Source organism: Rhinopithecus bieti, unplaced genomic scaffold (assembly GCF_001698545.2).
Source record: "Rhinopithecus bieti isolate Rb0 unplaced genomic scaffold, ASM169854v2 scaffold_17184, whole genome shotgun sequence".
Lineage (NCBI taxonomy): Eukaryota > Metazoa > Chordata > Mammalia > Primates > Cercopithecidae > Rhinopithecus > Rhinopithecus bieti.
The window spans coordinates 1,557,800-1,577,341 of NW_016809106.1; the positions used below are offsets into that span (position 1 = coordinate 1,557,800).

General features: G+C 38.1%; 1 protein-coding gene across 3 annotated transcripts in view; it reads left to right on the top strand.

Annotated features, from left to right (window-relative positions):
• The window catches only part of CTNND2 (catenin delta 2), a 414,955-nt gene that overhangs the window by 12,729 nt on the left and 382,684 nt on the right, over positions 1 to 19,542 (top strand). For all 3 annotated transcript variants that reach the window (XM_017888565.1, XM_017888568.1, XM_017888566.1), the window contains exon 2: positions 6,133 to 6,327. In XM_017888565.1, the coding sequence (XP_017744054.1) occupies positions 6,255 to 6,327 (73 nt within the window). In that variant the 5' untranslated portion in view covers positions 6,133 to 6,254. The remainder of the gene's footprint in view (positions 1 to 6,132; positions 6,328 to 19,542) is intronic.

Genomic DNA, 19,542 nt, shown 5'->3' on the forward strand with positions numbered 1-19,542 from the left:
AGTTGTAGTTTCATTAATAATTATCAACGCATTAACTGATTACACAATTTTTAAAACCTCAATTTTATTTTGGACTTCTCTTCGTATCATCAGAAATTTACTTTTTTTCTCCGTACAACAGCACTTTATCTCATAATGAAAGAACTGTTCACAAACACATTAAGCCTGCTCACTCTGGCCATGTGAATACTATGTTGTTTAGATCCTTCTTTTTCTCCCTCCATCTCTTTGCAAATGAGCATTTGAAACAGTGCTAAATTTGAAGAGACCAGTTAAATGGCAGTATGTCCTTATAAACTATACTGTTACTGCAAAATGAAAACACACAAAAATATATTTCTTTGTAAAGGCAGGTGAATTTTCATTAAATTAGAGAGTCATAAATGACAGAGTATATAAATAAAATAATATGAATGAATTCCAATTTTAAAAAAACCAGCATGGACCTGTTTTATTAATGTCGTAAAGTAATTGGCATCACCTGTATTAAGTGGAATTGTCTGAATAAAGTGACAAATGATAAATGGAAGGTGTAACACATTAGATGCTTATTTTTTGAAAATAAATATGCCCATCTCCTCTTTTTCTCCTTTATTTGGGACAGGATGGCTCACGGTGTGATGCCTTCATTAGAACCAGGAGGCTTGGGGGTGCCCATTAAAATGTACATTGATGCATCCCATGTGGCTGACCTAATCTGAATCTCTTGGGGGTTGTATTCCGAAGTCAGTATTTTCAGCAAGTTTTCTAGACGATTCTTTGAGGAATAAACTAAGATTTGAGAATTAATCCTATTCTAAGGAATGAAAATTGAAATGCCAAAAAAAAAAAAAAAAAGAACCTAAGTAGTTGGAGCTGAATTTTCAGCTATGCAGTTCTCCTAAGGTTGTGTGATCTCCCATTGAATGCTGCAAATCCTTCTGATAAAAATGTGTTTGCCATGAAATTTCAAAATTTTGAAATTTTGAGTTAAAAAAAATCATTTTCTTCGTACAAGCAATTGTAGTATGTACTCCTAAAAATTTCATATACTTACTGGTGTTTCTTTTAAAGACAGTATTGTTTCAGTACACATAAAATCACTTCTCTGTATATTCTGAAATCCTGGAGGGACACTTCGTGTCTGCTGCTGGTTCCCTCTGCCTGAGAACCATACAGCTCTTTCTCTAGTGAAGCTCATTCTCTTACTGTCTGCAGCTCTCTGCTAAAATGTCAGATGCTCAGAAAGAACTTTCTTGATCCCCCATCCAAACACCACAACCTCCTGACACTTTGTCTCTCTTCTCACTGCCCTGCCTCATTTTTCTTCAACACCTTTTCCTCCATCCTCCTGCATGTAATAACTTATTTTCAAAGCCAAGGACCTTGTCTGTCTTGAGCAGTAGGACATCTTCAACTCTTGGAGGTTCCCAGGCACTCGGGGAATGTGTTGAATGAATATATACATCCATAGCGATTAACTAGTACCTATAAATGATAGATGTAAAATCTAGTACATGGAAATTTAGTTGCAAATCATTGCAAAAATAATAAGTACATTGTTTTGTTGGCCAAATGAAAACAGAGCCTTGTTGACCCAAGGAAAACATGGTGTGGAACAGGAATAGGCAAGACACAAGGCGGTGAGCCATATGTAGCCCTTTTCAGCTGTGCAATTTCTGGGCAATTTCTGTGCCCATTAAATTAATTATTTTCTGTGTCAAGAACCCCCTGAGATCTGTCACTGGCTTCCTATTGAATTATCAGGTGTTTGTTATTTTCAATTTGGAGATTTAATTATGCCCTATTCCTTTCTAAAAATGATGGCACCTTTTTGTGGTCATTTCGATGTTTTCTTTCCTTAGGAACTTCATTCATTCCTGCATTTTTTTTTTTAACAATAATCCATTAGAAAGCACACATATTTTTAAGAAAAGATAAAACTATAACATTCACATTTTGCAATAATGCTTCACAAAATTATCTGAAAAATGACTTATTTAGATTATTTCAAGTTGAAATCTTCAAGTTTTTTTTGAAATTTGGGTAGTTTATGGTAAGAGGTATTCAACTATTTTGTCAAATCAAAAGATACATTTGCATGCAATGACATAATTTATTGATTCAAAGATTCAGTGGCTTGAGGACACCTATTTTGATGTTGCTTTATCAATTGCAGAGCACTTTCCACACATAATCTCTCTCATCTGATCCTCCAACAATACCACTTATATTATTATCTCTGTTTTTACACTGGAGGAAAGCGGGGATCAAAGAGTTTGGTGAGTTTCCTGCGTTTATCCAGCTAGTTAGAGACAGATCTGGGACAGAATTCACATATTCTTATTTTGAGTTCTTTGGGCAAAAGTGACACAGGAAACAGCAGTAAAATTACTACTTTAAATACGATTTCTGTTTCCCTCAAACTGTTGAACACCGACACCCCAAGGCCACCTTTCACATGTAGAATTTGAGGCTGAGCCGTGTTGTCACGATTCCTCATGGTAGTTGTACATGGAAATGAGAACCAAGGAATAAATGTGTCAACATAGAAGCAGGCGATGTCTGAGGTCTTGTGCCCCTTCATTCTCCAGTGGTCCCTTCGGCCCACCTCTCTGAGCCCCTGGAGTCCATACCTCCCTCCCTGCCACAGGACTGAAAGCAACCCCACAGCCAAGTGGTCAGTAGTCATGTAGGTTCTGAGCTGTTTAAGCATCCATTCAGGTCACCTGTTGCTGCAGGGAAGAAGAGATGGCTGTGAGGTGCCATGGCAAGACATGTGGTAGTTCTTAGACAGCAAATACTTCAGGCTTAGTCCTAGATCTGCTTGAAAGCCCTTCCCAGTTTTGGGGGGGCTCTCTGAACCTGTAGGAGCAGCAGCCAACACAGAATATATGTAAGGAAATTCCAATACCCATTAGCCCTCCTGCATCATGAAATCTTCCTTAGCCTGTAAGCCAAGTACCCATGTTTCAGCTGTGAGTCTTCAGGCTCACTTTCAGAAACGCATGTATATGAAAAACTGCCAGTGCCTGAGCTCTCTAGGCCTCAATTTTGTCCTGTGAAGAGAAGAAATAGGAAGAGCAAAACCCTATTATAAAATTGAGACATCAATGCTGGATGATGTAGGAATTGTTGCAGTAATTGATCAAATGCTTTATAGACACAGGTATTATGATTGCATGACATGATGTCTGTCATGGCAGGGGAACCCATCTGGGCAGTTGGTCTGGTCGGTGGATCTACTTCCCCTTTTCTCTTTGGCTCATCCATGTTTTGGTTGCACTTTGCCATCCTGCAGGGTCTTGGTCAAGGCCGGGTTCCCAGGATTGTTCTCCACCAGCATAATGGGCAAGAACGTTTGGCCTTGACATCTGTAACATTTTAGACAAAGTTGAATTTTCTCCAGCATTTTTTCTTGTGATAATAACAGAGTTCCAGTCCCTGGCAAAGATGTAAATTCTCATGAATGACGTTTTGAGTCCAGTGTGGCACTTGAGATTGACTTTCAAGTAGATCATAATGATGAAAGAAAATTGCTACTAAACAAAAGGACATTTTATTTGAATCAGCAAATATATACACCATCTAATGACATTTTGTAGCAGATTCCCAGAAAACATTGTGTGAGAATTTTTTCCTTGAAATGGCCCCAAATAAAATAGGCCTTGTTCGTATGGATCCAACATGTTCTTTCTTGAACACGGGTGGTAGAACCCATGAATTCCAGCAGTGACGTCCTTAACCTTTGTTTCCTTGGCCCTTTTCTTTCCCCTAGTTCTCTGTGTCTCTCTTGCCAATAACTGTGCCCACGCTTGAGCAATCGAAACTTGATCACAGTGGATAAAAAGAAGTGTAAATCATGTTCTTTTTAAAATGCCTTATCTGATTCAGAACTATGCATAACGCTTAACATATGTAACTGTATTTTGCACAAGCGTTTACACAGGGAAACACTATGGGCTTATAGTTTTACTCAGAGCACTCTAATACGTAAAAAAGTATAGTATCCTATTCAGATAGTTAATTTGATTATTATATTTGTAATAATATCAGCATATCAAAAGATGGATATCCGCATAGGTAGACTTTACCTTAAGATTCTTCCTCCTTGCCTAGCACCCTTGGTCCTCAATTTGATTAATGACACTAATGAAAATTTCTGAATGCCAAATAAATGCATGTAATAAGAAGATTTTTACATATACCCTAAGACCATGTTACCAGTTAAAAGTTCAGCATATCCTCATTGGTCATCACTGGATGTTTTTTGATGCTTAGAATAAAGGAGTAATGGTAAAGTAACAACTCTAAATGTACCAGTGATGGATAACTTTTATTTGTCTCTGCATTTGGATGTGATGACGGTCTTTTTTTTTTTTTAATTTTACATTTTTAAATCCTTAGCAATATTTTCAAAACCTTCAGGAATAAGAATTGCCAACAAGAACGCAAAGTATATTGTACTTAAATATATTCCTGGAAAATATAAGCTTGAGATAATATTCAGAGTGAGGTTGGCATTTGATAAATCAGATGCAATGAACCTAATTATGCAAAACAGTTATTTTGAATCTATCATTCATCAGAGCACTATCTAAATTGGAATTTAATTACCAGCAAAGAGAAAAGTAGGGAACTTGCCTGCCCTGTCCCTTTCTTCTCCTCAGAATACTCAGTGGTTTTTGTTAACACTGAATTCATAGAGTTCTCACCACTTCTCCAATTATTCAGAAATGCTGTTTTCTGTGTACTTAAAGTAGCCCGTGTTAAAATACCAGTAAAACATTTTCTATTGGCAATTTAAAAACTACAATGGCTTTTTTTCCTCAAATATTCTAGACAAGAATATTACAATTTTAAGTTTATATGTTCCTACCGAAACAGACCTAACATCGAGCATTTGAAGACTTTGGCTTTGAAGTGCTCCCTGAGGAAGGCAAAATGGAAGGAGAGCTATCGAGACACGGCCAAGATCAAGGAATCACAGCACCCTGACATGTTAATCCAGAATGGAGAGGCTGAACTAGGGCTGCTGAAAGACAGTTGCCAGTTAAATCCCAGTACTCCATGTGGGGATTAGTTGTAGGATGTAGCTGAAGGCTTATTCCCAAAATCAGCCATTGTCTCCTTTGGTTCCTGTCTGTGTTCTGTATTCAACATGGAAGATGCCACCTCTCCTTGATGCCCCAAGGCCATCTCATTGCCCCAGTGCAAATGATTCCCCTGATGTTTCTGCTCCAGTGGTTCTGACTGTACCTCAGATAAAATATTGGCCCTCAGTCAGCGTCCTCTTTCCTGTCTGTCAAGCCAGCCTCTTCGCCCGCCCTAAAGTCTTATTTCCTGATGTACAGAGGCTTCCTTTCTTCCAAGACCTTCTCATGGTTCTCTGGTCCATAGCATTGCCTCACATCAACACCTCTTCCCATACCATGCAATGAAGTGAGACAAATAAGGATTTATAAATACTACAAAGTGATGTGTAGCCGCAATTTATACATTAAACCAGGTAGTGGCAATCATTCCTAACTTTTTCAGAGAGAGGCAGACTAAATGTAAATGCTTCAACTTAAGAGGGTCAGAGTAAAGGAAAATATAACTTGAAACCTTTTTCTTTAATATCTGCTTCTCTCGGGGATTTAAGCTGTTGTAAGTTCAAACATTTTGGTTTATCCTTTTCCCAGGGAAATACTGCTGATGGGAACAAATTCTAGTTCATTTTTTTAGGAACAACATCAAAATGGCTTTGCCATCGTAGCTCATCATTTAAAATGATTTCTCTTGTACAATTTAAGCTGCAAGGACTATGGGCTAATAAGAGATTTTTAGGATTGACTACCTGATTCCTTTAGTGAAGAACCTAGCTACATTCATTAGGTTTTGAGAAAAGTAACATTTCACCGGTCTTGTTCCATGTGGGTTTATCTCAGAAACATCATTTTTAGAGTGAGATCATGTTTGGTCGCAAAGCCAGGCAGCTGGGTGATGCCGATAAGCTGATTAGATTGACGTATTGCTGCCATTTCATGTTATTCATTTGATTTCCTGAGAATTTCAAAAATTTTGTCCAAAAAATTTGAATATGTCTTTGATTAATCAAGTTCTGTTTAGAGGTCGCCTGAGCCTTGATGCCTCTCTGTTAATTTATTTCAGCTGGGTCTCGAGCCTCATACAGCAGCCAACATGGGCACCTGGGCCCGGAGCTGCGGGCCCTGCAGTCCCCAGAACACCACATAGATCCCATCTACGAAGACCGCGTCTATCAGAAGCCCCCTATGAGGAGTCTCAGCCAGAGCCAGGGGGACCCTCTGCCGCCAGCACACACCGGCACCTACCGCACGAGCACAGGTGTGTAATCAGGACCCCACTGGGTGGCCTGTCCACAGGGGGTGGGCTGTGCATGGGAGCTTCAGTAACACTCCCAAATGAAAGGTGTGTGTCTGTGTGTCCGCTGGCCCCACAAGCTCTGTGACCTGCTTCTATCAATGTCTGTAATGATAATGGTGGAAACAGAGTATGACTTTAATTCAGGCTACCTTGTTATAATCTGAATGAAAGGAGGCAAATGGCGATTGTAAGCTCATTTTGTCAAAGAGAAAAATTGAAAGAAGCAACACTAATGTTTAGCAGATCATTATTCACTTATATAATGAATATAAGTACCCTGAGGACGTAGTCATTCGTAGGACGTGAAAGACATATGCTTGATGATGGTAAGTTTTTTTCATGATATTGTCTACCTATTTGACAAGCTTGGAACAAAAACATATTTGCTAAACATGCAGCATATTTTTAAAGGCAGACAATTTATTTCATACACACTAATAGATTGAATCACAGAATTATTGTGTGAAGGTTGGATGTTGGCAATTGCAAATGGTTCAATCAATTATATAGCTCTCCTAGATTAAATATATATTTTCAATTGAATACAACCACAGGTCACATGACAAAATGCAAGTGTTTTCCAGTATCTGGAGCCATTTGCAACATAATCTGTCAAATGTCATAATTAGATTGCTAGAGAACACTTATCTTAACTCTAAAATCGATGTAATTAAAAACAGGTTGAGAATTGCATTTATTATCAAGCTGCACATTGCTAAGTAAACTGGAATGACTGTGTTGCTGGTCTACAGACAGTACAGCTCTCTCCTTCTTTCCTAATGATATGTCTGAGCGCCAGCAGAGACTGAGGCTGGCAGAGCTGGCGCTCTGCTTCGGAACCTGGCATGCAGATCTCTACATCCTCAGACTATTGGAATTTCTAGTGACCACTAAGTAGAGCATGGCAATTTTCTTAAACTGCATTATGATGCTAAATTACATGCTTTGAAATCAAGGCGAGCCAAGCTGCTTTTATAGTTGATTATTGATATTTACATTTCAGTATTTCACTGAATCATAGGGAGAAAGGCACAAAATACTCTTTATTTTATTTTTGATATCATAAATGCGACCCCATATTAATAATACATATCTTGGTTTTGATGAAAAAGAATGCCCATTTATTCTTCTGTCAGAATTTTTTTCACCTACAGCCTGTTAGATCCACTCCTGCCTGGAGTTGGACTACTTTAGCATTTAGTTTTTGCATGTTATTAAGTAAGGTAATTTTATTTTTATGCACATCTTATAAAAGAAGAAGATAACCACAGTGACATTCAATATCTAATTTGAATAAAAACTGACAACAAAAGAGATTATGTTGATTCTCTGTTCCATATTCATATGCTCTTAGAATTATCCCTTATTAATAAACTTCCAGGAGCTTAATGAAAAATTAGCTACATAAGAAAAAAAAAAACCTTAATTCATTTATATCACATTAAACACAAGGAAGATATCCACACTTAGAAAAAAAAAAAACAACTCTAGTGTGATAGTGATTTCTCTGAGTCAGCATCAGCAAACAACGGCCCATGGGCCAGTTGTAGGTCACCATCTGTTTTAGTAGTGCCCATGAGCTAAGAATGATGATTGCATTTTTAAATGGTTGGGGAGGGAAATCAAAAGATGATTAATGTTCTGTAATATGTTAAAATTATATGAAATTCAAACTTCAGTATCCATAAATAAAGTTATTGGGATGCAGCCATACCCATTCATTTATTTATCATCCACGGTGGCTTGGGCCCTGCAGGGGCAGAGTGGAGTGCCTGTGACAGAGACCATATGGTTGGCAAAACCAAGAATATTTACTATCTGGCCCTTGACAGGAAAAATTTGCTGTCCCCTGCTCCAAGCCATCAGTGGAGAGCTATCCAGAATGAACAAGTGTTTTTTTCCTACCGCCTATGAGGAAGGCAATAGTACCATCTAACTGCTTCAAAGGTGAAACCCATTTGCTGGGGGCTTTTCCTGGTAATAGCTGTGGCAGAGATGTGCTACGATTGTGACATTCAGATGTTCAAGACCCCAACCCAGCCTGCACCTTTGAACTTAAGGCAATTTTGAGAAAACATGCTGATTGACATAATACAATGGAAATTTCCAGAAGTGCCTGGATGACCTCTTAGGAGCACAAGTGGAGGAGGAGAAGCTACCTCTCTCCAGCTCCTAAGCATAAAGCTACAAACTCTCTCTTCCCTGCATCCACCAAGGTTACACCTGTGTCTATATCTGATTCATATAATTTCATGTCTTCACATTTTCACAGCCACAGAAACTGTATCACAACCTGAATGTATGAGACAATGCCTTTAATATGTGTATATGTCTTTTTATTTAGGTATTAAAGACATCATATATATTAAATTCTGTCTAGTATAACACCCATAAAAATGGAGATTACAAAGAAGTAAAGATTAAATATAGTTATCCAGTAGCTGTAAAAAAACATTCTAAGTTTGCTTCCAAGTATCTTTGTAGGGGTCATCTGTGTTGTACATACCCCCATGCTGGAGACCTCTGGTACAGACCTCTAAGAGGCTTGCAGGCCTAAAGCAGATACCCTGATTCCTTCAAAGAAGAGGACAGGTTCTTATGAGGCCTACCAGACTTAAAATGTTCGTGGCCTCTGGCTTTTAGCTCAGATGGGTGGCTGAGGGGACTGGAGCAACTGGTCTTATCTTTCTGCCCTTAAGAATAGACCACCAGCTGGAGGTCTTTCAGTACAATTCATAAAGCATTTCCAGATAATACTGCAAGAGAAGTGGGGCAGGAAGATCGAAGGCCAGTTGCTTCCCTTCCAGGGGTCAACACTTGGGAATGAAGAAAAGTAGACATGCCTCAACAATTAGGGAATTATTAGATGGTGTCATAGAAACAAGCATGTAAGGCTGGACAAACAATGGTAAGATGAAGAAAGGGCTGGAGGAGAGATGGAAAAAGATGGTGGTAGGTGGAGCCTAAAAGGAGAAGCTAACTGAGAAATCCCCTTTGGTGGGGACGCATGTAGCTTGTAACTGCTTCCAGGGAGTGTGCCAAATGCTTTGGGTATTTTACCAACCCCCAGAACAGTCCTTGGAAGGAGATGCTGCTACAATGTTCAATGCTTGCTTTTTGGATCAGAAAACCAAGGCACAGAGATGTTGAGTAATATGCCAAGGTCACACAGGCTGTGTGGAACCAGCCTTTAAACCTTCATAGAGGCTGGGCATAGTGGCTCACACCTATCATTTGAACACTTTGGGAGGCCTAGATGAGAGAATTGCTTGAGCCTAGGAGTTCAAGACCAGACTGGGCAACATAGTCAGAACCCGTCTCTATTAAAAATAAACAAATAGGCCAGGTGCAGTGGCTCCCACTTGTCATCCCAGCACTTTGGGAGGCCAAGGCGGGTGGATCACTTAAGGTCAGGAGTTTCAGACCAGCTTGGCCAACATGGTGAAACCCTGTCTCTACTAAAAGTACAAAAATTAGCTGGGCATGATGACAGGCACCGGTAATCCCAGCTACTCAGGATGCTGAGGCAGGAGAATCACTTGAAGCCGGGAGGTGGAGGTGCAGTGAGCCGAGATCATGCCACTGCACTCGAGCCTGGGCAACAAGAGCGAAACTCCATCTAAATAAATAAATAAATAAACAAATAAATAAACAACTTTCATACTTAGGCAGTCTTACCTTAGATCCGGGGCTTCGTTGACTACATTTGTAAAATCATCATTTAAAACAAAATAGACATTTATTTTCATCTCTGGAGCTTCATGGTCTTCTATATCCTGTTAAATAATATCTGTTGAAGATGCTCTGTGTGCTAGATGTACTGGCAGATTCAAAGAGGCTTAAAATCTACTCCTTGTCCTTAAGCATGTTCAATTTTGTTTCAGATAAAGACATAAACATCTGAAAAATTAACCGGTATTGGAAGGTAATATCATACAGGCTACATGCATATTTTAAAAAAAAAAACAGACATTGAAATGAGGGATTGAGTTGCCCCTCACTCTCCTGCCTATGTCCCCGCTAAAGTGGCCTTCCTCTCTTTTATGGGTAGCAAGTGGGGGCATGGAAAGGTGTGGATGTGGATGGAATCACACCAAGGGAAGGTATGAGTGTGATCACTCCTCATTCAGTGCTACAGCTGTATTCTCTACCAGCTTGGGTTCATGGGCATGACTCTGGCTCTGGTGGCCAATCTACTCTTTCTGCCCTGCTCTGCCCCATGCTGACCTCATCCCTGGGCTTTCCTTACTCAAAACACCACTAACGTTATCCTGAGTAAGAGACTATTCTAGGGCTGAGAGATAGACAGGGAGATAACTGCATGGAGAAGACCAGAAAAAAACTTCAGACATGGAAGATAAGGGAAGTTAGATCCCTTAACTTTCCCACCAAAGGGGATTTCTCAATTAGCTTTTCCCCTAAGATTTCACCTACCGCCATCTTTTCCCATTTCTCCTCTAGACCTTCCTTCTTCATCTCTCCTTTCTTCTTAGCTGTCATAAGTAATCCATCCACGCCTGTTACTTTATTATGAAGATGAATTTAAATCTTGGGTACCAGCTCAGATGAGGACTACTGTCTACCTTTTCATAGTCAAACAGGTCCTCCAGGCTTTCCTAACCCAAAAAGCTACCTAGCCATAATGTTAGAGACCTCCTGAGCATGAATACAGGAACATCTATGTAACGTTCAAGGAGCAGGGTACCCAAGTCCTACTCCACACCTCTCCTGTACTCCAGGCTTGTGGATGGTGACAGAAACAAATTTCTCTATTGACACAGGAAATAAATAGGATTTCATGAAGTTGAACAGGCATGCTATCACCCAAGGCTGTGTTAGAGAACATGGTCTACAGGGGGTCCCCATCCTCCCGCCCCAGACCTAACTCTGCCAGCCATTGCAAGATAAGAGCCAAAGACCTTTGTCCCTCACCTAGGTCCAGCAAAAGGGTGTGGGCTCTGAGAACAGCACTGTCTGCATCCCTGGCCCCAGGCATTGAATAGGGAGGCAGATATAAAGTGCTTTGAACAGGGAGGCAGATAGAAAGTACAGCAGTGCCCACCTGCCCGAGGACTCCAAGAGGGAGACAGAGCCAGCATGGTGGCTCCAGAGATGTGGCAGCCTAGGAAAAGGTGAAAGGGTCACTTTGTGCCACAGATGGTCCCTGGTTCACAGAGCTCCCGGAGAGTACCCATCACCAGACACGACAGCCACATCTTTCTTGCAGGACCATTAACGGGGAGGGGGTAGTATAACAGAGAGGAAGGCCACCAGTGTCCTTTCCCTAGATGAGGAAGCAGAACTGTGTGAACTGCAGCAGAAATGACAGACTTACTTTTATATGACCATCCCCCCAATATTTGGGCATTTATGTCCTGCATGATGAAAATGTAAAGAGGCACACATTTAACTAAGGCGTCTATTTAGATAAAATATACATTTCATCTGAGATGAGGCTTGTCAAAACCAGAGCTTGTAAAATAAGGAGTACAGTGAAACAAGGAATGTGTGGGTCTCATGAATTTGCTTGTGGTAAAGTCTATTAAGCAGAAATAAATAACATGAATTTTTATTTCACACTCAAACGTATGAATGTCAATTTAGGAGTTATTTGATCAACACAAACACTTGACTCTGAAACCCCTTAAATGCATTTTTATAAACCAGTGAAAATGGCCAACATCTGCTGTGATGATAGTCAGATGAATTTTCTTTTGGATAAATGCTATTCGAAGTGAGTGTTGAAAACAAGCTTTCTGTGATGTATGTGTCAGCTTGTAATAAAGAAAGAATTATCATAGATACATTGCAAGGAGCAAACTTGCTAAATATCTTCATGAACACCACAAGTACTGCAACATAAAAAGAAAAAAGAATGTGGTGAAAATAGTTACACAAGTGGAGAAAATAGTCTTTAAAAAAAGCTGAATCCTCTGCAAGAAGAGCCCAGTGTTTAATGAAGTGATAGAGGGATTACGTAGGACCTGCATGTTCATAAAATCATATTACTGTTATTCATTGTGATATAAATAATAGTCCTAGTATCAAAAATATTTTAATTAAAATTATTTGAGTTCACAAATATGTGAATTATCAGTAGTTTATTACTTATTAAGTGCTGTTACTCAAAATTTTAAAATCAAGTGCTCCCTATTGGAGCAAGTCGAATAAGATACTCCATAACCTGTTAGTTTAAATTTTCACTTTTTTTAGGCTGAAAAGTTAAGGTCCTGGTCAGAAATTTTAAATCAACCCAACGATAAATGTCATCTTAGAACGAAAGAGAAATTTCAGATGCTTACCTGTGTGGATTCACTTAAAAGGGTGTAAATAAGAAGTCTAATTGTTTCGTTGAAGGAAGACAGAGCGTTTGATGGGAGAGCAGTTTATTGGTAAAATTCAAAAATATTGTAACTGTCGTCCCTTTGTACAGATAGATCATGAAACCATGTTTATTAATGTCATGTCAACTAGGGATACACATGCTGAAAATTACAAAGCTGGCCTTGACCTGGATGATGCACCCCAATTACTGGAAGATGTGTCACCTCATACGTGGAATTATGTCATTAAGCATAGCAATGTTGAAAAGAATAGAAGCCAAGTATTAGATTTCAACTGCACATTGAATGGGCTTCATGTAATATAATACCAAAAGCTAGAACTTAAGAATAATTAAGACATTACCAGAAGGCACAGCACTATGGAACCATAATTACACATTAGCAGATTCTGCCCTCAACACCAGACATGCTCTATCAGTTAAAATTATAATAGAAAAAGCTCTCAAATTTTACAAAAATTACTCATTTAATTTTTTAATTGACACATTGTAATGACACATGTACATGTTCATGGGACACAATATTGGATGTTTTGATACATATGTATGCTGTATACTAATGATCCAGTCAGGGCAGTGTGTGTATCCATCACCTCATGCGTTTGTCATGTCTTTGTGGTGAGAACATTGAAAAGCCTCCCTTCTAGCTATTTTGTAATATACAATATTTTACTGTTAACCATAGTCACCCTACTATGCAATAGAACACCAGAATTCACTTTTCCTGTCTCATCGTAACTTTGTATCCATTGGCCATTCTTTCCCCATTCATCCTCCTCCCCTCACCAGTCTCTGGTAACCACTATTCTATTCTCTGCTTCTATGATATCAGCTTCTTTTTTAGATTCCATGTTTGAGTGAGTTCATGTGGTATTTCTCTTTCTGTGCCTGGATTAGTTTACTTAGCATGATGTCCTCCAGGCCCATCCATGTTATCACACATGACAGGATTTCATTTTTCTTAAATGGCTGAATAGCATTCTGTTTTGTATATGTGTTACATTTTATTTATCCATTCGCCCACTGTTGGACACTTAGTTTGATTCCATATCTTGGTTATTGTAAATAGTGCTACAATAAACATGTGAGTGTGCAGGTATCTCTTTAACATGCTGATTTAATTTTCTTTGGGTATATACCTAGGAGTGAGATTGCTGGGTCACATGGTAACTCTATTTTTAATGTTTTGAGGAACCAACATATTGTTTTCCATAGTGGCTGAACTAGTTTATAATGCCATGAGCAGTATATAAGTGCACCCTTTCCTCCACGTCCTTGCCAACACTTTTCTTTTTCTTTTTGACAGTAGCCATTCTAACTGGAGTGAGGTAGTTTTTGTGGTTTTGATTCACATTCCCCTGATGATTAGTTATGTTTAGCCTATTTTATATACCTGTATATCTTGTATTGAGAAATGTCAAGTAAGGTCTTTTGCACATTTTAAAATCAGGTTATTTGGGGTTTTTGTTTTTCGTTTTGCTATGGAGTTGTTGCAGTTTCTGATACATTCTGGATGTTCACCACTTGTTAGATGTATCATTTTTAAATATCGTTTCCCATTCTATAGATTGTCTCCTCAGTCTATTAATACTAATAGCTTGCTTATTAATATTAATATTACCTGTGCATTTGAGGTCTTATTTTAAAAATTCTTGCCTAGCCCAATGTTGTGAAGCATTTTACCTATGTTTTCTTTCAGTTGTTTCAACGTTTCTGGTTTTACATTTAAGTCTTTAACTCATTTTGAGACGATTTTTGTATATGCTGAGAATTAGGGGTCTAGTCTCATTCCTCTGCATGTGGATATCAATTTTCTCAACACTGTCTATTGAAAAGATCGTCTTTTCCCCAATGTACGTTCTTGGTACCTTTGTTGAAAATAAGTTGGCTGTAGGTGCATGAATTTATTTCTGAACTCTCTAGTCTGTTCCATTAGTCTAGTGTCTGTTTTTCTGCTAGTGCTATGCTGTTTTGGTTACTCTAGCTTTGTTATATATTTTGAAGTCACATAGTGTGATGCCTTCAGTTTTGTTCTGTGTATTCAAGATTGCTTTGGCTATTAAGGGCCTTTTTTTTGTTTTCATACAAATCTTAGTATAGGTTTTCTATTTCTGTGAAGAATATCTTTGGTATTTTGGTAGGGATTGTAGTAAATCTGTAGATCACTTTGGGTAGTATGGCCATTTTAACAATATTAATTGTCATAACCCATGAGCATGAGATATATTTTCATTTATTTGTGTCCTCTTCTATTTCTTTAATTGAAGGTTGATAGTTTTCAGTGTAAAGACCTTTTATCTCCTTAGTTAAGTTTATTTCTACCTAATTTTTTGTAGCTATTAATATTATACATAAAATTATTTTCTTGATTTTTTCATTTAGTACATTTCTGTACAGATAGTGTATAGAAGTGCTACAGATTTTTGTGTGTTGATTTGGTATCCTGCCATATTATTGAATTCATTTATTAATTCTAACAGGCTTTGTTTTATGTGTGGAGTCTTTAGGGCTGCCCATTTATATGATCATGCCATCTCTGCAAACAGAGACAATTTGACTTTCTCCTTTCCAGTTTGAATGCCTTTTGTGTTTGTTTCTTGCCTAATCACTCTGACTAGGACTTCCAGTACTGTGTTGAATAGAAGTGGTGAAAGTGGGCATCCTTGTCTTGTTCCCGACCTTAGAGTAAAAGCTATTAGCTTTCCTGTTGTTCAGTATGATATTAGCTGTGGAGTTGTGGGTTTGTCATGTATGGCTTTTATTGTGTTGTGGTACATACTTCCTATACCTAATTTGTTGAGAGTTTTTTTGTTTTATCATGCAGGGATGTTGAATTTTACCAAATTCTTTGCAGAATCTATTGAAATGATGATATGGTTTTCATCCTTGATTCTATTAATGTGATATGTCACATTTATATATTTCCATGTATTAAATCATTCTTCCATCCCTGGGATGAATCCTGTTTGATCATAGTGAATGATCTTTTTAGTGTGCTGTTGCATTTCTAGTATCTTGTTGAGAATTTTGATATCTATGTTCATCGGGGATGTGGGCCTATAGCTTTCTTTTGTTGTTGTGTTCTTGTCCAGTTTTGCTGGCCTAGTAAAGTGAATTTGGAAGCATTCCTTCTTCTTTAATTTTGTGGACTAGTTTCAGGAGAATTGGTATTAGTTCTTTAGACATTTGGTAGAAATCAGCAGCAAAATCCTGGGCTTTTTTTTTTTTTTTTTTGATAGGAGACTTTTTATTACTGATTCAATTTTATCACTAATTATTGGTCTGTTGAGATTTTCTCTGTCTTCCTAATTTAATCCAGGTAGGTCGTATGTGTCTAGGCATTTATCTGTTTCTTCTGTTATCAAATCTATTGGTGTGTAATTGTTCGCAATCATCTCTTACGGTTTTGTCTCTTGTCTCTGATTTTATTTAATTAAGTCTTCTCTCTTTTGTTCTTAGTCTTGCTGAAGATTTATTGATTTGTGTATTTTTTTAAAAAACAAACTTTTCATTTTGTTGATCTTTGGAATTGGTGTTTAGTCTCTGTGTGGTTTATTTCTGTTCTTACCTTTATTGTTTTCTTCTTTCTCCCAGTTTTGAGTTTAGGTTGTTTGTGTTTTTCTAGTTCCTTGAAGTACACCGTTAGGTTTTTATTAGAAATCTTTCTTCTTTTTGGATATGGGTGTTTATTGCTCTAAACTCCTTCTTATAACTGCTTGTGTTGTGTTCCATAGGTTTTGGTAGGATGTGTTTCCATCCTCATTTGTCACAAGGAAATTTTTAATTTGCTCTTTAATTTCATTAAATTGTTGATTGATTGGTTCAGGAGCATGTTAATTTCCATGTACTTGTAAAGTTTCCAAAGGTTTTCTTGTTGATTTCTAATTCAATAGCATTTTTGTCAGAAAAGATACTTGGTGTTGACTCTGTCTTCTTAAATTTGTTAAGACTTGTTTGTGGCCACATATGATCTATCCTGGAGAATATTCCATGTGCACTTGAGAAGCATGTGTATTCTGAAGCTGTTGGATGGAATGTTCTATAAATGTCTGTTAGGTGCCTTTGGTCTGGAGTGTAGTTTAAGTCTGATGTTTCCTTACTGATTTCTCTCTGGATAATTTGTCCATACTTGAAAGTGGGGTTAAAGTTCCCTACTGTTCATATATTATAGTCTATCTCTTCCTTTAGGTCTAATAATAATTTTCTTTATTCTAAAATGTATTTTTATGACTGTTCTTGGAAATGTTCTCAGAAATGTTGCAAGTGTATAGACAAATGAATAGATCAAGATCAACATGGAATACACTTGACATGGAAATGCTTATTTTACAAAATAAAAGGGTCACAGCACCTGTGGTTTTAAATCCACCAGATTCCAAGCTATATCCCTAATTTAAGGCCCTTAGCCAGCTGAGGTATTTTGTTGGAACACTTAAGCTTCCTTGGAGTTTGTTTTTGAGCCTCTTATTCAGCGGTGGACATTTGGATGCATAAAGAATATAATATACCTTTTATGCCATAACCACATATTGCCAAGTACTTGATGTAAAATCATTTAGTGCTTAAGATGGCAGAGCAAATTTTTTCCACAGCTAATTCTGTTCTCAGCAAACTAGTTCTTGTTTGAGAGCAAACCCAGCTCTATCACCACATTGTTGAGCCTCCTGTAAACCCACATGAATAATGCATCTCATCTCGTCTGGCTCTCTAGAGATTGGCAACTAGGAAACCTGCTCAGGTTGCCCCATGCAACCTCTCCTTCTGGCCTGCCTCTCTCTGTCCTGTGATGAGTTTGCTCGGTCCCCTCATCTTACTCAAGGTAAAGAAATAAGTCCACTGTGGATACATTAGCATTCTCCACCCAACTGCCCTATTTCCATTTTTATGGAAAATTCTATTCATTGACCTTCCCCTAAGCCCTTTCTGTCTTCAATTGAAGGATATTCTTCAACATTTCTTTCCGAAGAAGCAACCAAAGAAAATGATAATACAATTTTTTTTTTTTTTTTTTGAAATGGAGTCTTGCTCTTTTCACCCAGGCTGGAATGCAATGGCACCATCTCGGATCACTGCAACCTCCATCTCCTGGGTTCAAATGGTTCTCCTGCCTCAGCCTCCCAAATAGCTTCGATTACAGGTTTCTGCCACCATATCCAGCTAATTTTTGTATTTTTAATAGAGATGGGGTTTCTCCATGTTGGCCAGGCTGGTCTCGAACTCCTGACCTCGTGATCCACCCACCTCAGCCTCCCAAAGTACTGGGATTACAGGCATGAGCCACCATGCCGAGCCCAGGGAATATTATGATGGGGCCAATTATCTAGGTCATAGGGATTTAACCAGTTACACTCCATGTCACATTAAATTTTAGTCTTTTTTTTTTTTTGGCATTTCTGCCAAACATACTGCCCTTCAAAATGTGTAGGTTTTATTAACCAAGCTTGCCCTCACCTCTAGTGCCCAACAGTGGAGGAGAGAGGGTAAAACACGCAGACCCTGGAGTCCGCTGCTACATTTCAGTCCCAGCCCTGCCCACTGTCCTGTCACTGCTTTTCAGTGACATAATGAGGGTGATGTTAGCGATAGTAGTACCTGCCATGTAGGCTGTTGTGAGCATTAAATGAGATCCTGTGTAGAAGCCCCTAATATGGTAGTTGGCACAATAGGAAGCTCCAAATACATGTAGCATTTATTATTATCCTTTCCCATTGATGGCTGAAAATGTGCTTGGAATGGTTAAAAAAAAAAATGTGTATCATCATTCATTGTGACTCCAGTTGCGCACACTATAAATCAGAGGAAAATTGAAACACGCAGTGCTAAATGTGCATTTAAATAGATGCAAATACATACATATGTAGGATTAAACATGGGATTATTTTCTTTCCTTTTATTAATTCACTTATTTACATTTTAATTTTTATACCAAGTTCTACAAATCTGCTGGAGTCCATTATGCTGTATATCACAATAACATTCTTAGAAATAGTAGTAGCTATTGCCAATGATTGAACAGGATCATCTCTGTTAATCATTTGTTGTTTTTTTTTTTCCCTGTTAATTTATATCATGAAGACCTAATGAGGAACTTGCATTTTTTGAAAATTGTGCTTACATAGAAATCTATCTGCTCACTTCAAGGCTATTGGTTAAGATAAGTATAGTCACCACCGTCACAAAAATGTTATTCAAAGTTCCAACATGGTCATAGTACCACGTATCTCATCTTGATTTTTTTTCTTTTTTTTTTTAAGTTTCAGGATACATGTGCAGGACATGCAGATTTGTTATGTAGATAACATGTGCCATAGTGGTTTGCTGCACCCATCAACCCAACACCTAGGTATTAAACCCCACATGCATTAGCCATCTGTCCAGATGAAGAGCTTGCATTTTTAAATTCTTTCAAGGATATAACAAGAAGGAAACTATGAAAGCTGTTTAAGGATAGGGTTTTACATCATATTCTCTTTCAAATATATCTACGATATATTCATACACATGCTCCCACTTTCAGTTTGATAACCAATGTGGTAGGCATGTTTGGCCTGTTCTGGTGTTTTTAATGTCTTCTTTTCCAATAACAGCAAGGAAAACAAGATTAACACCAATGACGATTATCCCGTTACTACTAAGAATCATGCATTAAATGCCTCTCCCCACAGAGATAGTAATACATGAAAATATTTTAAATTTTGTATGTTTAAATTTATCCTTGAGTATTCTTCCATCGAATTTAGATGGATCAAATTGTGCTGAGCACAGAAAATTGCAAAATATTTATACTTCAGTTCTTAATGATGACATTCTTGGATACATGTCAGATTGGGTGC